The 22,600-nt window shown below is 35.5% G+C and overlaps 1 protein-coding gene and 1 long non-coding RNA gene across 4 annotated transcripts; one reads left to right on the top strand and one right to left on the bottom strand.

The window, feature by feature from the left end:
* On the bottom strand, window positions 1-1,946 carry LOC144569653 (uncharacterized). Its single transcript, XR_013516118.1, has 3 exons — window positions 1,618-1,946; window positions 1,218-1,476; window positions 1-1,000 (listed from the first exon to the last, which is right to left on the bottom strand). It is a non-coding gene; the product is annotated as an uncharacterized LOC144569653 (long non-coding RNA).
* Window positions 1,947-6,199: 4,253 nt separating this feature from the next.
* EMB1135 (RING/FYVE/PHD zinc finger superfamily protein) lies at window positions 6,200-21,620 on the top strand. Of its 3 annotated transcripts, XM_078319513.1 has the most exons (30): window positions 6,200-6,821; window positions 9,983-10,048; window positions 10,119-10,292; window positions 10,503-10,633; window positions 10,737-10,813; window positions 11,223-11,404; window positions 11,851-12,061; window positions 12,503-12,563; window positions 12,728-12,809; window positions 12,895-13,023; window positions 13,634-13,777; window positions 14,361-14,460; window positions 14,767-14,904; window positions 15,084-15,160; window positions 15,479-15,651; window positions 15,894-15,987; window positions 16,083-16,180; window positions 16,271-16,406; window positions 16,733-16,839; window positions 16,918-17,013; window positions 17,704-17,791; window positions 18,390-18,510; window positions 19,040-19,148; window positions 19,248-19,371; window positions 19,603-19,680; window positions 19,807-19,925; window positions 20,168-20,221; window positions 20,432-20,534; window positions 20,807-20,935; window positions 21,207-21,620. In XM_078319513.1, the coding sequence occupies exons 1-30, from the start codon at window positions 6,372-6,374 to the stop codon at window positions 21,360-21,362; spliced, it is 3,807 nt and encodes a 1,268-aa protein (XP_078175639.1). In that variant the 5' UTR covers window positions 6,200-6,371; the 3' UTR covers window positions 21,363-21,620. The 3 variants fall into 3 exon arrangements, with proteins under 3 accessions (XP_078175639.1, XP_078175640.1, XP_078175642.1); XM_078319516.1 differs by having other exon boundaries at window positions 6,206-6,821; window positions 16,733-17,013; XM_078319514.1 differs by lacking the exon at window positions 19,603-19,680 and having other exon boundaries at window positions 16,733-17,013.
* Window positions 21,621-22,600: the final 980 nt, after the last annotated feature.

Raw genomic sequence — 22,600 nt, 5'->3', positions numbered from 1 at the left:
AATTCAATAATACTCAAGGCAACAAAATGATATATAAATAAACATTCAATTCATGAACAAAGCTTTATGATAAATTATCGTATTATTGACTTCTAGATTATTACAAACTAACAGAAAGTTCTCTTATCTTGGAGTCTAGAGGCATGAATTCTCCACGGACAACTAGGATCTCTGCATTTTCCTATGAACCTGGTCTTGTCCGACTTCACCGTACAAACTTCAAACTCATTTTTAATTGCAAAATGCCTCAATGACTTCTTAAAGGCATCTACATTGGGAAATAATTCACCAACCTCTATATATTTTACGGTTTTCAGGGTCAAATGCAATGACTCGTTCACTGTCAACAACATCATCTATAGTTGCCTTCTCATCCTCCAAAATAGAATCTGGACCAATGTACTCCTCAATTACAGCCTCATCACCGTGGCAATAAATATCTTCATCATTAATACCCACATATTCATCAGGATCGGGATCAGGATCATCAAATGTTGAAGGCTCCCCTGCAATCTGACTGGTCTGAGATGCCCCTACCTGACTACCAAGTGCAATAGACGGTGCTGGCTGGGATGAAGTGTTACACCCCTGAGAGCTCTCCACTTGGCTCTGATTAACAGGTGCAACAGATGGTGTTGGCTGGCATGGAGTGCATGGATAAGTGGGATTTTCCTTTCCATCGGTATCACACACTACTACATTAAGTAAGATTTTTCTTTCCGTTTGGTACATTCTGAACATCTCCAGTATTTGTGACTCTGACAATATGCTCACATCTTTCCCCTGATTTTTGTCAAACACCCATAATCTTACCGTCTGACAACTCCCCCAAGAGATCTCATCGGATAGTTTACTAAGTGTATCACACAAGGAGAACCTATCTGAATCCACAACCTATTTCAATGTTCTTCCCTTGACATATTCCTTCCTACCATCATTTTGCTTGTTCCAAAATCCTTCAATCTTAACCTCTATCCTATAAGCAGTTTTTGGGTCAACCCTATAGGTAAAAGTGCAGTGTTACATTATACATGTAATTTCATATGTCGAATCAAATTAAATCTAAGTGTCAGATTTGAAAATGAAAAAAAAAATATGATTTCTTAATAAAAAAACAGTACATGTGAATTTCTTTATTAGGCTAATGCAAATTATAATAGTTTTAGCTTTTTTATCCTAATTTTTAAGGGAAACAGATACACAAATCAAAATGATACCTCAGTTGAAAATGATCTTGCATTGCCATTTAAATGAGTAGCTCGTGGATCCTCTAATTCCTGAGGTAGTTGTAAAACTCTAAATTAGTATAGTTGTTCTCTTTTGTACATTGGTTGTTGGATAATTCTGATTTTTTTTCATTGGTTATTATAGAATTATATATTAGATACATTTTACTTTTTTTGAGGAAAAAATGATTTTTGTTGCCAACTTAAGTTGTTGTTCAAGTTCAGGCTTCCCATCAAGCAAAGGCATGAGCTGAAAGAACAAATTCCAAAGCAAGGACAAACAAAGTTAAAACATTTAAATTTGAGAAAAAGAAAAATATTTAAAAAAAATAAATAATATATTTTGTGCAAGAATTCGCTAGACCAAGCACTGTTGCGCAAGAACATTTACCTCTTATTTTGTGCAAGAATTCGCTAGACCTGATTCCTCAGCTGAGACACCTCATTGGTTATTATAGAATTATATATTTACGGCACTGTTGTGCAAGAACTGTTGCGACTTGATGAGCACTGCTACGAGGAGCGTGTCTCCGGACTCTCTGTGTCTCCAGGCGGAAAGGAGAAGGGGTGAAAAAATGATTGGGGCTAGGGTTCGTCTCCACTCTCTGTGTCTCCAGGCGGAAAGGAGAAGGGGTGAAAAAATGATTGGGGCTAGGGTTCGTCTCCACTCTCTGTGTCTCCAGGCGGAAAGGAGAAGGGGTGAAAAAATGATTGGGGCTAGGGTTCGTCTCCACGCGGAAGGGAGAAGACGTATCTCCAGGATGAATACGATGAGTTAGTGTTTTTTGATTAAGGGTAGTTTCGGTATTACTATTTTTTTAAAGATTAATACAACAATAATGACATTTTCACAATTATTGAAGTTTGGAGTGACATTTTTTCAATTTCAAAGTTCGGAGTGGCATTTTCACATTTCCACGGTTTTGTAGTGGCATTTTCACAATTTTCCCTTTAATATATCAACGGTTACCTTGGAGCAAAAAGGTTCTTACTCTTCTTTTTTTTTTGAAAATCTTCGCAGAAGCTGCGAAGTCGTGAGGGGGAATCGAACTCTCGACCTTTGGGTACAACAACTCTAGGACTTATTCCTAGCCAATTGTGCTACCTCCCCTTTCACAAAAAAAGAAAAGAAAAGAAGAAGAGGTTCTTACTCAATTTGTGGCTCTAGACTTGTTTCGTGGCACGGGTTACAAATTAGATTAAAACCAAATATGTCACAGAGCAGCGCCTGCGCTTACATTTGGTGAATTACGAATGAATAAATTAAAATTTTAATCGATGATGGAACAAAAGCGTGTTGCAAATTCCATTTAATTAACGATAATTTTATTTCACAAATGCGACAATCGATAAAATGGTTATTAAAATTAATAAAAGGTTTAAATTACAAATATATATTTACTCTATTTTTTACATAGATTTTGCATTGAATTTGACAAGTATTTGGCATGATAAAATTGAATCATTCATTTTGTTTTTCAAATCGTTTAAGGTGTAACTAATTGATTTCCAAATTTCACCGAATTCTCTACACTCTTTTTTTAAATTAGAAATGCCAATTTCTTACCCAACTGATCCTTAACTAATCTATACGATGGCTGAACCCTAAACTTTATTGTTGTAGGCTCATGATATTTGGTTTTTGAATTATGCTATGTTCTTAGAGTGACTCTACGCGTTTTGCAATTTACACCTGTCTAGTGTTTTTTGAGACAATAATCGTTGGATATGTTTTGATTTTCATCCAATATGCCTCTTGAGTCTTGACATAAATCTAATACCTAATGTATCGAAGTATATTAGATTAGTATTGTAAATAACAATATGTTCTTGTTTGACGAATATGGTATCACCAAGCGATTAATCGAAAATAGTTATGAATAATTGGTTATAATCAGAAATAAGTGGCTGCTTGATTGAGAAAATATGCAACGGTTTGATCACCACCAACGACTAATTAGCCAATTAATAAATCTAAACAGACATTTTTTTATAATACTATACTAGATACATACACGTTACAAAACACCATAGTTTCACTCGTATTTCTATCATGTTTATATATATTCTTCAGGCTAAATTGTTGTTGTAAGAGAAAATCAACACATACATATTTTTTCAGGTAATTTGTTACCGTACGAGAAAATTAATCCAGATCAACACTAGTACGTAGAAAATATTACATAAATAAATGAATATACCACAACCTAAATAATAAAAAGTAAAAACATAAAATAAAAAAATGAATTCAACGTAAAATTAAATTGTAATGTTCCGCTTTCAGCATGCGAACACGTAATCTCAAGCAAGCTTTTTAGTGAGGGACTCAGAAATAGCAGACCATAGCGTATTGAATCAAGAATCTGCAACGTCCGTCTTAATACGATGAATTTTAAATAATTTTAAAGACCTCTGTATATCTACGATTGACTTCAAAAATAATCATCTTGTTGAAATTGTGTATAGTGACAATAATACACTTGCTCGGTGAGTCTGTTTTGAGATAAAAATTAACGAGTAAGGTTATAATACATTGCAATGCACGGATCCATATGTGTATTGGATTTATTTTTTTTTATCTTCAAATTTCAAACAATTAATTTAAACCATTAATTATTATTATCGTATTAAAATATATTTGGAGACAAGATTTTATATTTTTTAAAAATTCTTTACTATTCTTTTAGACAATTAGAAAATCACTTGATAAAAAAATTCTGAACCATCCGACGGTAATGAGTTTTTATCTACTTAAAAAAATAGGAAAAATTCCAAAAAATTATAAAATTTAATTTCAAGTGTATTTTTTATATAATAATAATATTAAATGGTTCAAATTAATTATTTAAAATATATGTACTTATCGGTCTGAACATGACAATATATATGTATATATATATTTTTTTTTTGAAACAAGGTTTATTAGTCCATTTTCATTGCGGAAATTGTTAATTACATGACAATATACGGAGTTAGGCTAATATGACACTAGTGTTATATCAAACTAAATAACACCACATCTTAAATCCTTAGATCTACTTTAAAATTCGTACTATCTGCTTTTACTGTTCAAGCACTTCATTTTGTACGAATCTTAAAGCAGATCTAAGAATTTAAGATGTAGTGTTATTTAATTTGATATAACACTAGGGTCATATTAGCCTAACTCCAATATACGATGGCGCCACTCAAAATTAATTTCTTTCGAGCACAAACGCATGCATCCCGCTGTCACTCGGTCACTATATTTCTGAGGATACGCATTAAATGCTTGAAAAAGCTATTTTTTTGCCGAGGCCTTATCTTTACATCTTTCCGTGCAGCAAATGGAAAATAACGCAGCGATCAAACACACATTCTTATAGAACTGAGTTGATTTTAATTCAAGCGCTCCATTTATGAGTTCACATGCATTTATATCTTTCTAATATGCAAAATATTTATGTCTTTTTATTTCAATAATCATATTTCGTTGAATAAGCAAAACACAAATTTTAGATTTTTTATTTATAGTAAAGCAATATAGAAATAATTTATTATTGAATATAAATATTATCGAAAAATTTTATAAATAGAACATATGAATAAGTGATGTATATTGAGTGCGATTATCGCTAGAGAAGAAATACGTGACGTGACATGACAAACACACTATGACTTGGTCATCATTTTTTTTTTCACGTGACGTAACCAAAACGGTAATAAACAATCACATCGTGTGTGACAGTGTGGTCACACGGTAACCACACGTCACATGACATAACATTACGTGATGTGACTAAAATAGTCATCTCAATATATATTTTTTAATTTAATCTGTTGAAAATTTAGAAGAAAAAAAATATATAAAATATGAAAAATATAATAAATAATGTTGCAAAGCTTAAATGTTCTAAGCATAGAGTACATAGAATAATACTCTAAAAAATATCAAGCTAATAATTTCAACTCTAATTGTACTTATTGGACCCATATTCTTTGTAATTCTGCCACATAAAATCCGAAAAAAGAAAAAGATGTCAAAATTCATTGCCTCATTTTCAAATTTTAAAATTATACAAGTGCAAGCTAGCTAAGTAATTTGTGACTAAACTAAACGTGACAACACGTGACATGTTTCATACTGTGACGTGACGTACGTGACATGATATGACTAGTTCACATAATGTGACGTGTTATTTCCGCTCAAATATGATTATATTACGCGAATCACGTTACATGATCGACACATGATATAACATGATGTGACTGGTTTCTTTTCTTTAATTTTCGCTTCTCATTAAAATATACATGTACAATTTATCTTGATAGCTTATATTCTAAAATTAAAATCAAATTTCTTACCATACATCTGTTCAGTAAGCTAAAATTTCTTATAACATTTGATTCACTGAACATGTATAGATCGGTAACACAGATAAACGATTTTCAAATATTTATTGACGACTTGACGTCCCTAATACGTCATACGTTGCTTGCAGTAAACCCATCACAGACAACTTTGCAGAAAAAACGCCACATGAAACCAGACAGGCCACGTAAGATACACCAATTCGTATCCTCTGAGATATCTCAAACTTTGCGTGACTTTATGGAAAATCCCAACCGTTTAAATACGTTCTGCACGAATCTCAAAGCACAGATAATACTGCAACCCGGAATAGGCACCGGACACGTCGGTCACGCAAAAGTTGAGATATCTCAGAGGATACGCACAAGATACACTGGACATAGATTACCTTTTTTTTTTTTTTTGAGGAAAGACATAGATTACTTTTACAGGGCTCCAATGAGTATCTGACTGAGTACAATGACCTTCCAGCGGAGCGATTGGAGTTGGATATGTACGAAGATTTAGGGGGTCCATTTTGATTCGTGCCAGGTAAAAATGGACGACTCAGATCTCATTCTGGTCAGTCAGGTATTGCACTGGATCTGAATTTACTTTTACAAGGGTCATAATCTCCAATTTTTAATGTAGTACATTGTACTCAGTACTCACGTCCCCAAATTCTAAAATTCCAAAACAAAACCCTCGTTCCCCTCTCAATCCCCCATAACCCCTCCCTCCAATTCGATCATAAATCCAAAAATCAGAGCGTGAGAAAATTCCGACCAAAATTCCATACAATTCGCGAGCCGACGATGGCCGACTCCCCTCCCGTTCCGCCTCCGCCGGGATGCCTCCACGTCCGCTGTGCCGAGTGTTTCGCTATCCTGATGGTGGGCCCCGGCATGACTCAGTTCATCTGTCCCAAGTGCCAGCTGGCACAACGCCTCCCGCCGGAGATGATTCCTTTTCTAGGTCCTGTTGATCCTGGCCCAGGGGGCCGGCGGCCTCAGCCGCGTGCTCAGGGCATCGACCCAACTAAACTCCAACTCCCCTGCGCCAGTTGCAAAGCGATCCTCAATGTGCCGTATGGGTTGACCCGGTTCAAGTGTCCTCAGTGTGACAGTGACCTATCCATCGACCCAGGGGTCCAATTGCCTCCGCCAAATCCTTTTGCTGTTCCGCCTCTTGCTGGAATACGGTCTGTTGGTATCCCGATCCTGCCTGTGCCAGATGTCCCTCCTGAGCCTGAGGAGATCAATGAGGTAGGTTCTGACAATGATGTTAGTGGTATTGACTCAGAGTACAGTTGATCAGTCAATAGTAGAGAATGTGTTAAATGGATCAATTTTAGTCCAGGTCAGTTTTGATCCCCAAATAAATTGATCCGGGGCTGATTTTGAGCATTTTGTAGCCGCTGAAAATAAGGTTGACAGTTTATCTAATTATCAGATTCAGATACTGTCAGTAATGAAGAGTCACTTCATACTTTCTTTTAAAGGATTCATTTCATACTTAATTATAACTTTATCTATTTGTTCTGTTATGCGAAGTTTGGTATGGTCCTTGTAAGTGTTGAATGTTTTATGATATTCTAGCTATGATTGGCTAGGAGGAAGGTACTGTGATGCAATAAAAGAAGTTGTGCACTTCTCCTTTGGAGAAAGTCTTCTATCTTTCCCTCTTATCTTCTTTTTATTTCTTCTCTCTGCTCTACCCTTGATACAGTTTAATAATAATTCCATCGGTTAAGTTCCCTTCAACTTAGACTAGGTTTAGTTCATTTGATTAATTAATTGGCATAGAAAACGAGATAGAATTTAATTGAATTCAGACTGCATCTGTTTTGCTCTGAAGATAATTTATATGAGGCTTCTTTTTGTGCCTATCTCTTTCCAAAATAAAGCTTGAGCATTTAGACAACTCATCTAGGTTCCAATTAGTCAGGTTAGGCAAGAGGCATCTTTTTAAAGTTTATTTAAACTCGACCTTTTGTTTTAGTTAACACTCGTTGCTTTAGGAACATGTTTTTGCACTTTTTAGTCTATTTGGGATCATATAATTTATTTTCAGGTCACGATGAACTATGACAACTATAGTTCATCGCGTCTTTGTCTAAAACTTGTAACTGGGCACCTGTCTGAATATCTTTTTTTTGTATCAACCTGAAAGTCTCATTCTTCTGATATGTATTAGTGTTGCCGAAATCAGTTTGATGATCTATAGCTGTGGCACATCTTAAATTAGTTAGAATAGAAGTATGTCCTTGATATTTAATGCTACATTCGATTATGCGAGGAATCATTTATTCTGAGGAATGAGAGAGTGAGTTGACAATGTCTCACATCATTCGGTTGACACTTGAACTAAAGAGATAATCTATCTAGTTCATATGCAAACCAGTGAAGGAGTTGGAAATTCCCAGCTGTTGGATTGCTGATTCTTGTTTCAAGGGGAATGAGCCAATGGATTGAACTGGAACATAGGCAGAAAGGTTTGTTTGATTCCTAAACCAGTTCCAGGCTCCATTCATATGATGCTGTGATATGATGCTGTGAAATTAGTGTCATATGGTTGATGAGATTTTGCATTTGCCATATTGATTTGTGTTGTTGTGTGTGTTCTATTCTGAACCAAATCAATTTTTAGAAGAGTATATGTTAGTTTCCTTAAGCCTATTTTAATGTAATCCAAGTGACTAGAGTTTGGCTTATTGAAGAAATCTTTCCAAAAAATTGGGTATAAATTTGCAGTTGGCTTGTTTTTTTTAATAAATGCACTTGCAAGATTCCTTAAGAAGAAGCTAGTCCTTTAATAGAATGCAGATAAGTGTTTTTCATCGATGTATTAAGAGGCATAAATAAAAGAAGGATAAACATAGAAAATATCTTTCGGAAATGGAAAATCCCATTAATTAAGAAACTTTCTTGCAGCTGACATCTTTGGTAGAATGAGGTCTTGTCTATAGTGCTTACTGTAAGGAATAAGATAAATAAGTAATTAAATACAAATAATTGGATGTGTTGTTTGGGCTGATAAGTTCATAATTAGGTAAATAAGGAATTTATACTTAATAACTACTCGGTGTTATCAATTACAGAGGTTAGGTAAACTAAGGTTCCTTCGTTAATCTCGTTGTGTGCAAATACTGTAGACCCTAGTTGTTTGTTGATGAAAGGTTGATTGTCGAAATTGTTTGCTGGGCTGTAATGATCGGATCTGTCACCTGCCAGAATAAAGATGTGTTACAATGTTAGGACTTGCATATAAGTCGCAACAATTTGAGGATTTCTTTTCTCGTGGCCTCATGTTAACTACTATGCACTCTTTTTAGGAATCGTGATATCTTTATGACCCTACGATTTGTTCTTTTTCCATTTGGATGCAATGGCAATTTATATGCAGTAAAATGTTATCTTCCTATTGAACACATTTTTCATCAGCCTCCATCACTTGCATAGAATTTCCGCCTCCCTTTCATCGATGCAATTGTTATGAAGAAACAGCTCGATTCATGTTCTTATCATACATAATTTTTGTTGAGTGCAAAAGGTCTGTTTTTTGGCGTTCAGGTAGTCACTTTTGATTCAACAAAGTATCTTTGGGCATTGCCTAAATGAATTCGTCCTTATTTGGGCCCCTAATAGAGCTGATAAATCTCTATTTGCAGCCCAAAGATGAAGGCCTTAATAATTGTTTTTAGGGCTTAATACGTTATTTATTTATTTTCGAAAACCAAGACAGGGCTGGAAACATGGCTGTAAACAACTTTCGTTATCATTAAAGCATATCCGCATATTTAATATCTGTCAATGAGTGCATCTAGGGCACTTGTTAGAGCATCACAGTTGAGTTTTAGATAAAGGTTTAATTTATGATCACATTAGGTAATACTGGTTGTTTGATATTGTTGTTATTGCACATTCAAGATTTGTTTTTATAACATATTAGAGATCATTTTGCCTAATTGTTTAGTTCTTTCAATATCAATAGTTATGACTGCATTGTGACTACCTCCTTGATAGCTCATTTACCCTGTGGTCATGTTGTAATGTGCCTTTTCATTTCAGCTAGAAATTATACTTGATAAATAATTGTTCTGACTACCACCAAAACCACAGGGAATTATAGGAGCAACGAGTATACATTAGAAGTAAAAGCTACACTAAACATTAATAATTAAAATAAGTGTACTTGAAAGAAAAAAAATCCTTATAATATTAGGAGTTTATGTCAGAGTAGGAAAGAAAAGCTAGAATTGGTACAGTACAATTTACTACGTCAAGAGGCCGATTCAAGTACCCAATTTTTGCTCCATTACTTGCTATTTGTATAGATAACTGCTTGTGTTTTTCCTTTTTCTCTTCTAAATTAATAGCACTCAAGTTTTGTCCGTTCATTAACATTCTTCCTTTTGTTGGTGTAGGTCGCAATTGATGTAGAGCGTGATGAAGATGAAGGCGGTCCCATTGGAGAGACCTTTACTGATTATGTGAGTAATGCCTCCTCTGTCTGTTATTTTCTCCTCTTATTTGATAATTAATAATAGTTTGAAATTGTAGAGGCCACCAAGGATAAACCTAGGTGCACCGCATCCAGATCCAATCGTGGAGACTTCCTGTCTTTCAGCTGTGCAACCTCCTGAACCAACTTATGATATTTCTATAATTGACGAGGTGGAGAGGACAAATGCTTTGTCATGTTTACAAATTGAAACAATTATCTATGCAAGTCAGGTACATTATTCTATTTTGTTATTTTTTATCAGTTTAAATCCTGATCAACCATGATTTTAACATATAGTATAACAAGATGTCACAGAAAATGTTGATTTGAAATCAAGTTACAAGCAGATGGTACTTGTCTGGTACCAATCCCGGGTAAAATTCTCTTGTTATATTTGTTGTTCATTCAGTCATTGTTAACCACAATCGTATTTCTTTCAGAGGCACCTGCAACATTTACCAAATAGTGATAGAGCTGGTTTCTTCATTGGTGATGGGGCTGGTGTTGGTAAAGGCCGTACAGTTGCTGGCTTAATTTGGGAGAACTGGCAACATGGGAGGCATAGGGCTATGTAATTCTTCTTCTTCTATTTTAATCTGAAACCTTTGTTCTGTTGCTTTTAGATATAGTTTCATGCTGGAGCTATTGACTGTTCTTTGGCTATATATTTTCAGATGGGTTTCAGTTGGTTCAGATTTGAAGTATGATGCACGCAGGGATCTAGATGACGTGGGTGCAGAATGTGTTAAAGGTAGTCTTAATGGTTGCTAAACTTTTTCATAATACACTAGTCTGGTAGATGTAGACTGGATTTACTACTGGTTGGACCATTTTCTTGTCCTTTTTTGTGATTCTCTTGCACCATTTTTCTTCATTTCTATTGACTTGAAACAATCTTTGTTCTAAAATTGCATGTAATTGACACAAATCAAATTAACTTGAGAATCTATTTCTTGTCTGTGGTAAGTTAAGGCTTAATTGGTCTAAGTGTGGCATTTTCCGTACAATATTTATCAGCACCATTTACTGCTGATATTACTTGTCTGCACTCTTAAATTAAGTGCACAAATCAACTTAATTGAGAGCATGTTAGAGTTTCTACTAAGATAAAAGAAAAGAATGAGAAAGTAATTACATAAACTAATAATCCTGTTGTGCAGTGCATCCTTTGAATAAACTACCATATTCTAAGTTGGATTCGAAGGCGATTGGCATCAAGTCTGGTGTGGTTTTTGTCACTTATAGTAGTTTGATCGCATCATCGGAAAGAGGCCGGTCACGCCTCCAGCAACTGGTGCAGTGGTGCGGTCCCCAATTTGACGGCCTTGTAGTTTTTGATGAGGTATTTTACCCTTTAATGCATCTTTTGTGTTTATTTTCTGAGGGGTCTCAAGTTTGTCTAAATAAGTTGTTCATTTTGGGTTTGGGCACTGCATCAATTGGTCAATGGAAATAGTAATAGAAATTGGAGTCTTTTACCTCATAGTGGAGCCTTTTGCCAAATAAAAATGGAAATAACATGATGGACCTGGCCAGCATATTTGCAAAATTGCAAAATGCTATCAGGGCTTCATTGTCGTTGTATTAGTAGCAGGTTAGTTTATAATTCGTATGCAGAATATATAAGGATTAAGGTGTTTGACCCTTCTGAAAACAGATATGAAGAATAAAATAATATTAAGCAGAAAATTGATTAACTGACGTAGTATCACAAAATGGACTGCAATTACTCGTCAGTAAATTTTCCTGAATTAATTGGTGTGCTATGCTATTAAAACATGTATGCAGTGTCACAAGGCCAAAAATCTAATACCTGAATCTGGATCACTACCAACTCGTACTGGTACTGCTGTTCTTGAGCTTCAAGAAAAGCTGCCCGAGGCACGAGTAGTCTATTGCTCTGCAACTGGAGCTTCAGAGCCCCGTAATATGGCTTACATGGTACGGCTTGGACTTTGGGGTGCTGGCTCTTCCTTTGAGACATTTCAAGATTTTCTAGGTTAGTGTTCTTCCTTTTCTTTTTTGACAGCCTATTTTTAAGGACAACATCTCTTTTTTGGTACTGTTTCATCAGCTCCATACCAGCACAACAAAAGAGAAAATATCTTTTTGTTCCATTACTTCATTTTTGTGGTTTTATTGGTGTCTTGTAGGACTTAGTTCAGCTTTAGGGAGGTTTAGTTGCAGAGTTTATAGCTTAGTATTAACTAAGTTAATGCTTGGCTGTGCAAGTGAGGGGCTAATATGGCATATTAAGGCTCACTGAACAATTATTAACTTTGGTTTCACTTACTGGTAAGGTAAACTAGGAACCACTTAGGTCTGATACTGGAATGGCATATAGGTATATTTGTCCATTGATACCACATATATGATGTGTATTTTTTTGCTATAATATGTTGTCTTGCATTCAATATTTTCAATTTTAAAACATCTTCAGCTGCTCTAGAAAAAGGTGGTGTTGGTGCTCTGGAGCTTGTTGCAATGGAACTGAAAGCTAGGTTAGACATTCTCTTTTAAACTTGCGAAAATTCATAGAACTATAGTGAGCAGTGGTGATGTTTTCTATCTTTTCTTTTTTTTCCTTGAGGTTGCTGCTTGTGATTTCGATCATAAAATTACATTTGAAGAACCTCTTACCTAGTGTTTATCTTTTTTCATCCAGGGGGATGTATTTGTGCCGCACACTTAGTTACAAAGGGGCAGAGTTTGAAGTTGTAGAGGCGGTTCTAGATGAAAGAATGATGGTAATTACTACATCATTTTCTTCTTTGTATACGATTTGGTTTACGGTAGAGCTTGAAATTGAGTGCAACACGGTTTTCAATACAGGAAATGTATAAAAAGGCTGCCGAGTTTTGGACTGAGTTACGACTTGAACTATTATCAGCATCTACATATTTTGTTGATGAGAAAAATAATGGTAGTCAGCTCTGGCGGATTTATTGGGCTAGTCACCAGGTACTATTTGCGTTGTTAATTTATTTCCTCTTTTGGCAGTTTCTGCTCGTAATTTTAATGAAATTCCTGCTTGCTTCCACTATCATGGTACTGGCAGGTGTTCTATGAGCATCTTGCAACTGGGTTTTCTCATGAATGATGATTCCATGCAAGTTGAAGAGTACAAATTTTCATATTGTGTGCTACACAAAAACTCAAAAGCATCCCACTCACAAATAATAACTAAAATAGAACAAGTACACCCACGCATGGAAAGAGAAACACATGCATCTCAATACTGCGAAATGAAGAAAAAACAAAAGCAACAAACATAGGCATACTTATATATAATGACTGTGTGCATGCATGTATTCACCCAGACACACACTTAGAGGCAGCACTAGCGCTCACACCCATACAGATGGAAATTTACACATCTGATACGGTTTAGGAGTGAGTACGCATACACCCTATGAAAACAATTGGATTGTTCTCTCTAAGCTATTAGTTTTGAGTAGTAAAAAGCAGCAGCTCATGGAGAGAGACATGCACTTACCATGTCTACAAGTTTATTGTTCATTCCTTTTATTTTATTGAAGAGAAATGAAAGGTCTATGGTTTTTTTCTCCAGCGATTTTTTAGGCACATTTGCATGTCAGCAAAGGTTCCTACAGTAGTTAGTCTGGCCAAAGAGGCCTTGGCACAGGACAAGTGTGTTGTCGTGGGCCTTCAGAGCACTGGAGAGGCACGCACTGAAGAAGCCGTCTCTAAATATGTCTGTTTGCAGCTCTTTTCTTTCTATATTGTTTCAGGATGTTTCTTATAATTGAAGTCCTGTTAAACAACTGCACCCCATACAGCCTGTAAAAGTAATGCCTTATAAATAGCAGAATTTTATCTAATTACAACGATTTAATTGCTTCCATGATGAAGAAGTTTAAAGAGATATAAGGACAAAAAAATAAAATTCCATTGAGACATTATTATTCTGCCATGTCTGGTAGGGATTAACTACTTGTAATTGGGTCCTTATCATCATCACCCAACAATTTAGTCATGTACAGCAAAAAGTTCTTTTTGCATATTTTAATATATGCTAGTAGGTAATCCCGAATGCCTCAAATTAGATCTAGGAGCTAATAAACAAAAGAGCACAGACAGAAAAAATAAAGAAATGGCTAAAAAGTTGAAATCAGGTTGCCATTGGTTCAGTTAGTTGTCAGTGTGTAGTACTTGATATCTTCCATTTGTCTTTTGTGACTTTTGTCATGTTTGTAGATTTTTATATATTTTAAAATAATCGTACTGTTTTCAGATACGGCGTAATAAATGTCCTTTTTGTTTGTGTTGTGAAACAGGGTTCAGAATTAGATGATTTTGTCTCTGGGCCCCGTGAACTTCTGCTAAAATTTGTTGAAGATCATTACCCATTGCCCAGACGACCTGATCCTAAAGCAGGTGTAATCCTACACCCACAAACTAACATTATTTTTTCGTTTCTTTTCTTATTTTTTTTTTCAGTATTTCCTTTCTTTTTTCTGCATTTATACCTCTGTAAGTTTATGTTCTGTATCTTACATGCATGATTGCCAGATCTTGATATGATTTTCAGTTCACTTCATCAACCAAACCTGTACTGATACATAAGCTTCTTAAAAAGAAATGCTAACATAAACATTTAAAGGTTGTGACACAACTTGGTTTCTTAAATTCTTAATGATTAACTTTCTCTGCTTGTGTATTTGTAATATTCATCATATTTAGATGAAGAATTAGAGAAGGAGAATGAAAGAAAAAGACCTGCTGCATCACATGATGTGTCAATTAGAGGGAGGGTTCGTAAGGTTGCCAAATGGAAAGAGTCAAGTGATGAAGAGAATGGTGATGATGAATATGCCCCATGTGAGAAAATCACCTTTTGGCCTTCTTGTTTTTTCAAAAATGAAAAAATGATATTGCCATGCAAGTAACTTGTAGGAATTAAGCAGTCTACAGCTTTTTATTTCTTTTGAATTATGAGATTTTGCTAGTGTGACATTTAATATTTCTCAACTTGGAGGTGTTTATGTTGATGAATACAGCTGATGAGTCGGATCATGAATCAACTGAATCTGATGACGAGTTCCAAATTTGCGAAGTTTGTAATAATGTTGAAGAGGTACTTCTATTAATCCATTGTTTTAATATTTAAAATGGAGATATAAGGTCTAGTTGAGACAGTGCTGATTATTTCTGGAAAACCAAATACGAATATAACCACGGTAGTGGAAATTAATTTGTAATTATACATCCTGGTCTAGAATATGAGCTGTGCTAAAAGAATAAAATATTTGATAGTTCTGTTACATACGCAAAAGAACTGTCCCCTTGTCTGGGGCATGCATGAAGGATACAATCGAAATTCGTCAGTTATAACAGTAATAAATTCAACTGCTTTGAGGGTACAAATGCAATTTTTTTTATGCTGTTTGAATAGGAGAAAACACTTTTACTTCACTGTTCGTGCTGTGGCAAGCTGGTGCATCCGAACTGTTTAATTCCTCCATGGACTGGGCCCATAGATGATGACTGGTCATGCCATTCGTGCCATGATAAAACTGACGAGTTCTTCAAAGCTAGGGATCAGTATGTAGCTGAGCTCTCGAAAAGGTACCCTATCAGTTGTTTGTATGGGGCCTATAGGTATTAGTGTTATTGAGTCACTTGTGCAGTTTGTATTTGCCCTTCTGATACTGTTTCTGTGAAGTGTGGTACTTGTATACGTGACCATATTGGATTGTTCTCACTTATACTTTTTTTTTTGTTAGTTTTCTTTTTCATTATCAAGTAGGTGTTCTTTTAATATTGTTATTGTTCGAAAAGGTTGGTGACATATTGAATATTATTTCAAGGTTTGAAGATGCATCTGAGAGGAAAAGGAAGATTTTGGATTTGATCAAGTCCTTGGATTTGCCTAATAACCCACTGGATGATTTAATTGATCTGGTAACCATTCCCCTGGTGTTCTGCTCACATGGTCTTTTTTCCTTCCTTTTTTAAGCTAGTTAATTTCCATGCTCAATTCATTGGTATATACACAGCTTGGAGGCCCTCAAAATGTGGCCGAGATCACTGGCCGACGGGGAATGCTCGTTAGAGCATCAGGAGGGAGGGGTGTTGTTTATCAGCCGAGAAACACGTGAGTTGATTTTTTTTTTCTCTATATCCCTTCTTTTGTTTCATAATATCCTTTTCTCGCTAGAATATTATCTGTTATTTTCTCCCACAGGAAGGAAGTTTCCATGGAAATGATAAATATGCATGAAAAGAAGTTATTCATGGATGGTATGAAGTTGATTGCGATCATCTCTGAGGCAGGGTCTGCTGGTGTCTCCCTCCATGCTGATCGAAGAGCACCTAACCAGGTCAGAATTAAAAAAAAATTATGTCTTCGTCTTATTTCCGTTAATGTTTGAGGATCTTGTTGCTAAAAATTTGTATACAAGGTCCTTAGATGTACTCTGATCCTTGCAAGCATTAAGAGCTATCAGAGGGTTTTTATCTGTGTAAGTATTGATACTGGGGGTGTGTTGGCTTTCTGAATTGATATTTTTCGAAAAAATGTTTGAGCCTGTATTGCGCTCTAGTTTGGACTTAAAGCATCAGCTGTTCTAAATAGAAGAGTTCATTTCTTTTCTTCCGGTGCCTAGTGGCCATTCTTAAGTTATATTTTGCTAATAAAAAATTGTAGAGAAGAAGAGTTCATATAACACTTGAGCTTCCATGGAGTGCTGACCGTGCTATTCAACAATTCGGCCGAACTCACCGCTCAAATCAAACCTCTGCACCTCAATATAGGTACAGGGTTTTTGTCTATCTTTTGGTTTCAAGGTTTTACAGATTTTGTAATTATGTTCTCTTAATTGTTTTGAGTAGACTTCTTTTCACAAATCTTGGTGGTGAGAAGAGATTTGCATCCATTGTTGCAAAACGTTTGGAGTCTCTGGGTGCTTTAACCCAAGGCGATCGCAGGTTTGTCAAGTCTATCTTTTTTCCTTTCCCACTTGTGTAAAAGACGTCATAGGTGATGTGATGGTGCCCATATTTTAGTAGCTGACATGGCATGTTATCATGATAACTTTTCAACTTTACTAATTTCCTAATTAATTATAATCTTTATGCAACACTGTAAATAAGGGCAAAAAGATTATATTGTCGAAGTTCTGTAGTAAATTGATTGACTGAATATTTCTTAAAGTAGTAACTGTAAATATTTATTGAAAATATTTGTAATACTATTTAATGCCAGAAGCATTTAATATGAGGCAAGTTGTATGTAAGTTTTTTTTTGGGCCATCGGATCATACCTTAGATCTGGTGCTTATATTGCTTATTTTGAGCCGTCCAATTTAGGGTTTTTGCTTTTTGTTTGGTTGTGCTTTGCGCCGTCACAAATAGGCTATATAAACAGTGACAAGGAAGTTCAGTTGTGTTTTTCTCTCCATTTCCCCCCTCTTCCTTTAGAAAAACCAACAGAAAACTAAAAATGGATGTATTTTGGCCCGCGCCGTCGCGGGTCTACTACATTAGAACAATACCAAAATCTGAGACTGCTAGGTAACTGAGGATTTCGCTTTTGTCCATATGATTCTTATTCTTGGGGAAAACCAAATAGGTTTTTTCTTATTATTTTGATTTTTTTTTTATACATTTTTCTTGTAGGGCTGGGCCAACAATGAGTGCCTTCAACTATGATAGCACCTACGGAAGGAAAGCTCTAGTTGCCATGTACAGAGGGATTATGGAACAGGTTTGCACAGCAATATGACATATCTTCTCTTCTAGCATTAGTTTTTTTTTTTTTCTTCATTTTATTTCTTTTATCTGATATGCATGTCATGGGTGATGCTAGTCTACCTTCCAATTAGTTTCGTACGGCTTGGCCCTGGGAGCTTGGTACTAATCAGTAGGAAAATCTTGGTTGGATACCTGAAACCTTTGTTTCAAGAATAATTGGACCCAAAATTGGATCCAGGTTTTTCTGCATAAAGGCTAACAGCCTCAGTTTGAAGTTACAAAGGGGTTGGTAAAAGCTGTCTGTCTTTTAGCACTTCCAAGGCAATTCTCAAATGCTCTGTGTCCGGTCATGCCAAAACTATAGATGAGAATGTCGTCAAAAATCCAATACTTGTTTTCTCAAATAGGGTCCAAACACATGATTCATGAAAGCCTGGAAAGTTGCAACCAATCAATGTAAAGTGGAAATCTCTTACAAAAAATTGCAAATTCTAAACAATAAATTAGATACTGGTTCAGCAGGAATGTACTGGTACAGAGTAGTCTTAGAAATGTATTTTCCGTAGGATTTGTACTAATTCTTTATAATAATTTGTTCTAATTCTGAACAGGATTCCCTCCTCGTGGTCCCTCCTGGCTGCCCGTCTGATGATCTGTCCTCCATTACGGATTTTATTACCAAGGCCAGAGCTGCTCTAGTGTCAGTTGGAATAATCAGAGAGATAGGCAGCTGTAAGTTTTTCTGTAACCTTTACCTTGTCATGTTGGTAGTTGGAATAATTTGAAGTTTGCTACCATGCAACATACTTCTGGGTTCCTCAAAAGCTCATTATGACCAAACTTTGAGAAATTAAGCACTGATTAATCCTCAATATGTGATTGGTTGACCAAATCTACCATGCAACATACTTCTGGGTTCCTCAAAAGCTCATTATGACCAAACTTTGAGAAATTAAGCACTGATTAATCCTCAATATATGATTGGTTGACCAAATCTACCATTTATTGGACCTCAATTTGCAAATAAGTCATACCCATCACTCCCTCAATTCTTTGAGAAAACCATAAACCAGCCTACAGAACCAAGACCAGCTGAAACAATACGAGTTTGGTTAACCAAACCCAAATTGGTACCGTATGACAGGTAGAAAGAGGGAGGGCAGAGCCAACTGAAACAATACTGTTATGGTATTGTAATCCTAATTTACTTAACTTCTAGGAAATGGGCTTAATTTAACAATAGTTAGTTACTGAATTGCAGCCAATGGTAATGGAGGGAAGGTGCCAGGTCGGATTGTCGACTCTGACATGCATGACGTGGCACGGTTTCTGAACCGGTTGCTTGGCCTACCACCTGTCATCCAAAATAAGTAAGTTGCTTATACAGGCAAAAGTAATTAGTGAATTTTTTTAAGTGTTTACATTAACAATAATTACCAACATAATAAACTACTTTTGGGTGTTTGCAGACTTTTTGAGCTTTTCACCACCACACTTGATGTTATTCTCCACAAAGCTCGAAATGAGGGGCAGCTTGACTCTGGCATTGTGGATATCAAGGCCAACAAAATTGAATTGCAAGGGCCACCAAAGGTAAAACCTTTTGCTTTTGGAGAGATGTTAACCTTCAGTTCCATTTTGACAGAAAGTGACCTTGTAAACTTTGCATTTTGTTGTGTTCCTGTACTATAAGCTGACACAGATTTTGTTACTTTGTTATTTATGATTCACTTCTTTTGAAACTGTTTTTTATGATTCATTAATTAACAAAATTAGTTCAATTTTTGTAGCTAAATGTTTATTATCTTTAACTTGTTCTTACAGACTGTATATGAGGACAATTTGTCTGGTGCCTCTACAGTTCTGTTCACCTTTATTATTGACCGGGGCATAACTTGGGAGGTATGCAAGTTCTCTATTCAAATTATTATGAGCTGCCTTAAAGTACCTGTTTGCAATTTAGCCTAGTTCTCTTTGTTATGTGACTTAAATGAATAGTGTTCTAAAATTTGATTGTTGGTATGCAAGGCTGCACAAGAGATCCTGGAGACGATGAAGAACTCCCAGACTGGATCAAGTAATGACGGCTTCTACGAGTCAAAAAGGGAATGGATGGGAAAGAGGCACGTCATGCTGGCATATGAAGGGTATGTGATGCATAATTCTCTACTTTTCTCTCCAGTCATATTATAGAGGCCTCAATGTATTGGTATGGTCACTGGTGGTACCATTTTTTTAATATCGAATGAGTTGTCCAGTATATGAATATAGAACAAACCAAGGAAAGTCAAAATAAAAGAGCAATGTTCTTTTATTTTAAGTATTGTCTGCTCCATAGGCTTTACCTTATTCCTTTTAATTTTTAACTTGTTTTTTTTTTTTATAACAGCCCTACTCCAGGATTTTTTAAAATAATTCGTCCTGCTGTGGGGGGAGCTGTCAGGTATGTTGTTGTAAAATATGCATGTTAATTTATTGGTAACTGGAAATCTATTATGATGATGTTTGGACCTATAAACATTGAAATATGTTCTATTTCTATTGTCGACAATAGTACAAAATATGATGTACTTTTATCATTTTGAGGGCTGTTACAGTAATTTAGTTGAGAATATGTGATTGTTCTTTTGGTCTTACGGAACTAATTTTGTAGAGAGATGCCGCTAACTGAACTCAAGTCAAAGTACAGAAAGGCATCTTCAATTGAAAAGGTCAGCAAAGGTTGGCAGGAGGAGTACGACACCTCTTCTAAGCAGGTACCTTCACTAAGCCTTATTTTTTTTATTTTAAATGGTTAGTATTGAAGAATTCAGTTTTGTAATGGCATGACCTGTCCTTGTAAACTTCTTCAAATCTCTTCCTCTCATATTGTTACCTTCTGTAATCTTCTATTTTACTATCTACTATTTAATCTTTCTGTTCAGCGTGTGGAAAACAATTTACACAAATCTTTTAATTTTCACCTGATTTAATTTTAACGAAGCATTTGTTTGCCATTTCTTAAGTATATTTTTGTGTGTGCTTTCAGTGCATGCACGGGCCAAAATGCAAGGTTGGCAGTTTTTGTACTGTTGGGAAACGGCTCCAAGAGGTGAATATTCTAGGCGGCCTTATCCTTCCTCTATGGAAAATCATTGAGAAGGCTCTAAATAATCAGGTTCTCTCTCTCTCTCTCTTCTTTTGAAAAACTTGGCAGAGGCTGCCAAGGATCTCTCCGTCTGTCTGTCTCTCAACCTTGGGAGCATCTGCCAAGTACTCTCTCTCCCCTTCTAAATTAGTAAAGTGGGCATGGTCTCCTTAAAACATTTGGTTACTTTCTAAGAACTTGCAACCATAAATAACATTAGAGGTGCAAAATATTTATTATTTAATAAATTAAGCACCTAGTTTTTCTATTGCTTATATCTTATTATTGTTTTCTGTTATAGGCGAGACAGAGCCATAAAAGACTAAGAATCGTCCGGTTAGAGACAACGGATGATAATCAACGCGTAGTGGGGCTTCTCATCCCAAATGCTGCTGTGGACCATGTGCTTCAAGGCTTATCATGGGATCACAGTGTGGAACTTGACGATGAGGACTGAGGCCTAAAAAAGATGCATTCATTTTGTCAATTATTATTTGATATCATTTTTATCTTACTAACAATTTATTAGTAGGGTTAGAATCAATGGAGGGAGTTGTATGTATTGATGTTGTATGTAGATGTGCAGTGCATAATTGGATGTCAAGGCTGATTTTTGAAGTTAGGTTGTGATTGTAGTTGTAGATTTTGATGTATTAGTTCACTGCTTTTGTATAAACAAGCCCTGTGTTAAAACTAAGGGTTTGTTCTCATTTAATTTGGTGGTAATAGAGGAAAAAAAAATGAAATATAAAGATCTGAGTATCTTTTCCGAATTACATTTTCTTTTCTTTTTATTCCCATCGCCCCTTACATTGTAGGACGGCTTAGAAGGTAGACCACCAACTGTTTGTATGATGATACGATGTTGATGGAGTTATCATGGTGTGGTGGGCCACTGATTCTTCATACCTATTGGCTTCAAGTGGATCCCTGACACTGTGTATGGGGCAACCCACGAATGAAAAAATAAAAGTCATATGGAATTGGTCGTAGGGTACAAAAGTCAACGGGAAATTTCGTGGAAGGCCACTTTCCTTTAAACGGTCACGATATAAAAAGACCTGCTCCTGGATTACCATTTAGTGCTTAAGCCGGCCCTTTTTTCCTTTCTCATAGACTTCACTTGCCGTTTTTTTTTTTATTTACCACCCAGCTTCACTTGTGTACATGAGCTAATTTTTAGTCTCAACTCTAAACTCGTGTAAATTATGAATTTTGATTGAGATATAAGTCATTATCATAATTCATGTACAATTGTTATTTATTTATTTATTTTTTATAAAAGTAGTGACTATGTCACCTATTTCTATTAAAATAGAAACCACAAATAATCTACCTAATAGATTAAAGAAAAAGAAGTACATCCCAATGTACAACAGCTATCCAATCAATTCATGGTTAAAACTTAAAACTATACTTACCTCAACAAAGAAGAACCTGATTTAATTTAAGTATGATAATACTTATATATGTTGCTGCTCATCTAATTTATCTTAAGAAACTATCTATAAAACTTCACATTATCATTGCAGATCCTACAATATAACCCTGTGTGCGTTCTCCTAAGATAATATATATATCCTCGACATATTCATCTGTTGGATCATTCCTTAGAAATAAAAAAATCGGAAGAAAGTGAAGACAGATTAAAGAAGTGGACAATTTCTTTTTTTGGGAATATTGATAGTTGATAGT

Source organism: Carex rostrata, chromosome 18 (assembly GCF_964058835.1).
Source record: "Carex rostrata chromosome 18, lpCarRost1.2, whole genome shotgun sequence".
In the NCBI taxonomy this organism is placed as follows: Eukaryota; Viridiplantae; Streptophyta; class Magnoliopsida; order Poales; family Cyperaceae; genus Carex; species Carex rostrata.
Note: the sequence above shows the minus strand (reverse complement) of the source record. Positions and strands in the feature narration are given on the sequence as shown.

Excerpts from the sequence above, each read along its gene's own strand:
- EMB1135 (XM_078319516.1), top strand. The coding sequence starts at position 6,372 with ATGGCCGACTCCCCTCCCGTTCCGCCTCCGCCGGGATGCCTCCACGTC. Across the intron at positions 17,014-17,703 it reads TTAACCCAAGGCGATCGCAG|GGCTGGGCCAACAATGAGTG; the intron begins GTTTGTCAAGTC and ends TTTTTCTTGTAG. Across the intron at positions 19,681-19,806 it reads ACCGGGGCATAACTTGGGAG|GCTGCACAAGAGATCCTGGA; the intron begins GTATGCAAGTTC and ends TTGGTATGCAAG.